Genomic DNA, 3,762 nt, shown 5'->3' with positions numbered 1-3,762 from the left:
GTCCCCCATACCCTCCCCCCTCTCCCCTACCCACCCACTCCCACTTTTTGGCCCTGGCGTTCCCCTGTACTGGGGCATATAAAGTTTGCAAGTCCCATGGGCCGCTCTTTCCAGGGATGGCCAACTAGGCCATCTCCCAGTCTCCATTCTATGGACCACAGCACTGAAGATCCTACCCTGTCAGCAAAGGGATGAGCAGGGCTGTCTGGCCAAATCTACCTTCCCTCAATCTATCACTCTGTCCCTGTGACACCTAGCTTGCCATGTTTTCCCAAGCTGCTTATTCTGCATATAAGAAAAATGATTCAAGTGAGAACACAATGTCAAAGTGGCAAGCAGGAAGACACGAGCACATGACTTCCACTACTTAGTCTGTTGTTGCAGCTCTGGAGACTGACGCCTGGGCTTCCTCGGTGCTAGACAAACACTATAGTGAAGCACATCCCCAGCCCACCTATATGGTTTAGTTTGAATAGACAATGTGAAGACAGAACTGGCTTCCTCTGACAGTTACAAAGAAGCCTGGTATGCAACCCCCCCCACTACACTCGTCCATCTACACCTAGGTCTACTTTTCACCATAATTATATTTGTCCTGCATCATTATCACCCCAGAACCTTTTCAGTTGCCGAGTGTGATGGCCCTACCCTGAGGCTTCAGGTCTCGGAGGTGGCAAATGGGGACTGAAGAGGACTGTGGGTGGGATACCTAGGGTGTTGATGCGGTAGATGAACTCCTTCAGGATCTCCTTCTCCTGGAGGAACTCTACAGGGATCTCAGGAAACACTGTGCCAAAATCCCCTCCAGGCTTGGGTGACCACCCGAGTTTCCATACCTGAGAAGATAAAAAGCGTGCCAGGTGGATGGAGATGGCATGAGGAAGACAAGAGACCCCCAGCGTCCAGCGTCCCTTGTCTCTCAGCTGCCCTCCCCCACTTTACTACTCTGATTTGTCCAGAGCCTGTGCCCTTCCACAGAGGCTCCCACACTTGTGCCTAGAACCTTCAATGCCAAGCTTGACTCCCACCACTCTGCCCTCCCCTCCCCCACAAGGCCAGCCCATCACCTGCTTGTTACACCCCTGTTGTTACACCTAGGCTGCCTGTACACAGCCACATTCCTTGCAGGAAATGCTGCTACCCACAAACATCAAGTGTGTTAGAAAAGAGGCAAACACTAATGAAATTCAGTCTCAAGGACAACCCCACTGCTCATTTCTATCAACTGCGAGAGGCTGAGTTTTGCCATTCGAAATGTAGATAAGCACCATGCACAAAGGGAGCCCTGAGGTACACCCCACACTGTTCCAGTGGCAGGACCATCTAGCCAGCTCAGCTAATGTGCCTCATTAAAGCAACGAGGACCTAAGGGAACCTCCCCAGATTTCTACAACACAACCAACCTTCTATAAATCTCTTACACCACCCACAGAAGTCTCTGGGGCATGCACAGGGAAGGTTCTGCAGTGTTTGCTACAGCTACTTTTCTGCCCAGGGCACTCAAGGTATCGGATTAAGAGGTTTTTTGTTTTTGTTTTTGTTTTGTTTTTTCGAGACAGAGTTTCTTCTGTGTAGCCCTGGCTGTCCTCAAACTCAGAAATCCACCTGTCTCGGTCTTTCAAGTGCTGGGATTAAAGGTGTGCGTCACCACTGCCTGGCCTGAATTAAAAGCTCTTGATGGAGATTTACCTACAGCACATAGCCTATGAGGTAGATTCCACAAGAGCCTTCCATGACCCCTATACCACCTTCTTATACAGTCTTTATAAGGAATACTGCTGCTCAGGGCTGAGCCTCATGCAGCAATGTTAAATGATCTCTTGGCTTTCTATTGCTCTCTTCCCAATGTCCACACCTCTCTGTTCTATAAGCACTTCTAGCATAGGTGGGCCACAGCACTCAGATTGGGCCCCAGCAACTCTAAGGTCCAATGAATGTCATGGTTCTAGATGTGAACTTTTCTAGGATCTTACATGCAAGCACACACATGCTGTAGCTATGGCCCACCAGCAGGCATATGCCCTATCTATGCAGAATAAATCACCCTTTCTTATCTGGCTTCCTGGTCTGGCTCTGCGCTATGGTTCAAATCAGCTGCAGGCCACCTTTGCTTTCTTGATGAGGATTTTTGTAGGAAAGGATATGTCTGGTATGCTATTTCAGCAGACTGAGGTCAGCCTAGCTGCTATTAACCCTATTTCCATGCTAAGCTCTCACTGTGAACTAGAACAAAACCCAAGAACCAGCCTATTTTAAGTTGACTCATGAAGAAAATTTCAAGAGAAGACCCACAATAGTGGTTGTCCCTAAATGTATGAATCAATCCTTCTTTCTCTCTCTCTAAGACAGAGTCTTACTTTGTAGCTCTGGCTGACCTAGAACTCAGAGATCTGCATGCCTCTGCATGTACCACTATGCCCAGCTCTGTAGGAATCTCTTCAGAGGTGACACTTTTGAAGTTTTGTAGTACTTCAGTCAGTTTTTTGAAATGTAGTATTTTTATTAACCTACTACACAGAATGCATGGGGGACAACACAGTGTCACAACCATATGAAAATGCTGGGATTATCACAGGGAGTATCACAATAATGAAGACTATGTGACAAGCTGGGCATGTAATTCTAGCTTTGGGAGGTAGAGAGGAGGACCCCAAGTTTGCGGCCTGGTTACATATCAAATTGAGCAAGATCCAACTTACCAGAGGAGGCACACGAGTATAGCTGTTAACTAGGGGGAGGCGGGCCAGACTGATAACAATGTTCTTCAGTACAGCTGTGAGAAATGAAGGCAGGGTGCTGTTCCTCTTGTGGCCCAAAGCCAGCACTGACTGCAGGGATTCCACCATGTCTGCCACCATCTCGCAGGCTGAAGTGACATGACTGAGGTCTACACAGGCAATGGTGATAAAGAGAGAAGTCTGTAAGAACACAGTGTCACCCTTCCTCTGCATGCCCATAGAGAACCCCAGCTTAAGAGCCCTTCCAGTTGACTCAGATTTTGGGATGCTCACTTAAGGCCTGAGGTTTTACTTCCTTAGTATGCATCTAAACCCTGCAATTCTTTCCATTTCTACCAGGAATACAGCAATGGTTTTGAACTTGACTTTCAGCCCTAGATGGGAGTTCTAGCAGTGGAGTGAGAAAGCATGAAAACCACCAATCTGCCCTGTAAGAGTCTTGAGGGCGGGGATTGTTCATATTAACTGAGTTTTGATACAGCATAGAATTTAAGAACAACTTGTTTAGTTGGTGAAAGTTTAAATAAACAGATAGTTACCCTTGTCTATGAGATTCAACAATTTAGGCACTTCCTGGTACAGAAAAAGGATCCTTTTTGAGCTTAAGGAATTTAGCCCCAAGCTAAAAGAAATGATGTCAGACTAACTTCAAGTAGTACCAGCTTAGATGGGAGAGATGGCTCAGTGGTTAAGAGCACTGTCTGCTCTTTCAGAGGCCCTGGGCTCAATTCCAAGCACTCACATAGTAGCTCATAACAATGTATAACTCCATTCCCATGGGATCTAGCACTTTGTTCTGGACTCCCTGGGCACTGCATGCATGTGGTGCAGACAAAACAGGCAGGCAAAACACCCTCACATATAACATTATTTAAAAAAAAATGCTAATCTATGGATGTGACTTAAAAATTTAAAAAGCCCCGGGCATGGTGGCGCACACCTTTAATCCCAGCACTCGGGAGGCAGAGGCAGGCGGATTTCTGAGTTCGAGGCCAGCCTGGTCTACAGAGTGAGTTCCAGGACA

The 3,762-nt window shown here is 47.2% G+C and overlaps 1 protein-coding gene across 2 annotated transcripts in view; it reads right to left on the bottom strand.

Annotated features, from left to right (window-relative positions):
• Htt (huntingtin) overlaps positions 1-3,762 on the bottom strand; it is a 147,431-nt gene that overhangs the window by 20,694 nt on the left and 122,975 nt on the right. For both annotated transcript variants that reach the window (XM_021163625.2, XM_029477727.1), the window contains 2 exons: positions 2,700-2,887; positions 710-836 (listed from right to left, as the gene is read on the bottom strand). In XM_021163625.2, the coding sequence (XP_021019284.1) occupies positions 710-836; positions 2,700-2,887 (315 nt within the window). The remainder of the gene's footprint in view (positions 1-709; positions 837-2,699; positions 2,888-3,762) is intronic.

Source organism: Mus caroli, chromosome 5 (genome assembly GCF_900094665.2).
Source record: "Mus caroli chromosome 5, CAROLI_EIJ_v1.1, whole genome shotgun sequence".
NCBI lineage: Eukaryota > Metazoa > Chordata > Mammalia > Rodentia > Muridae > Mus > Mus caroli.
The sequence above is the reverse complement of the archived record's forward strand: the minus strand, read 5'-3'. Positions and strand labels throughout refer to the sequence as shown.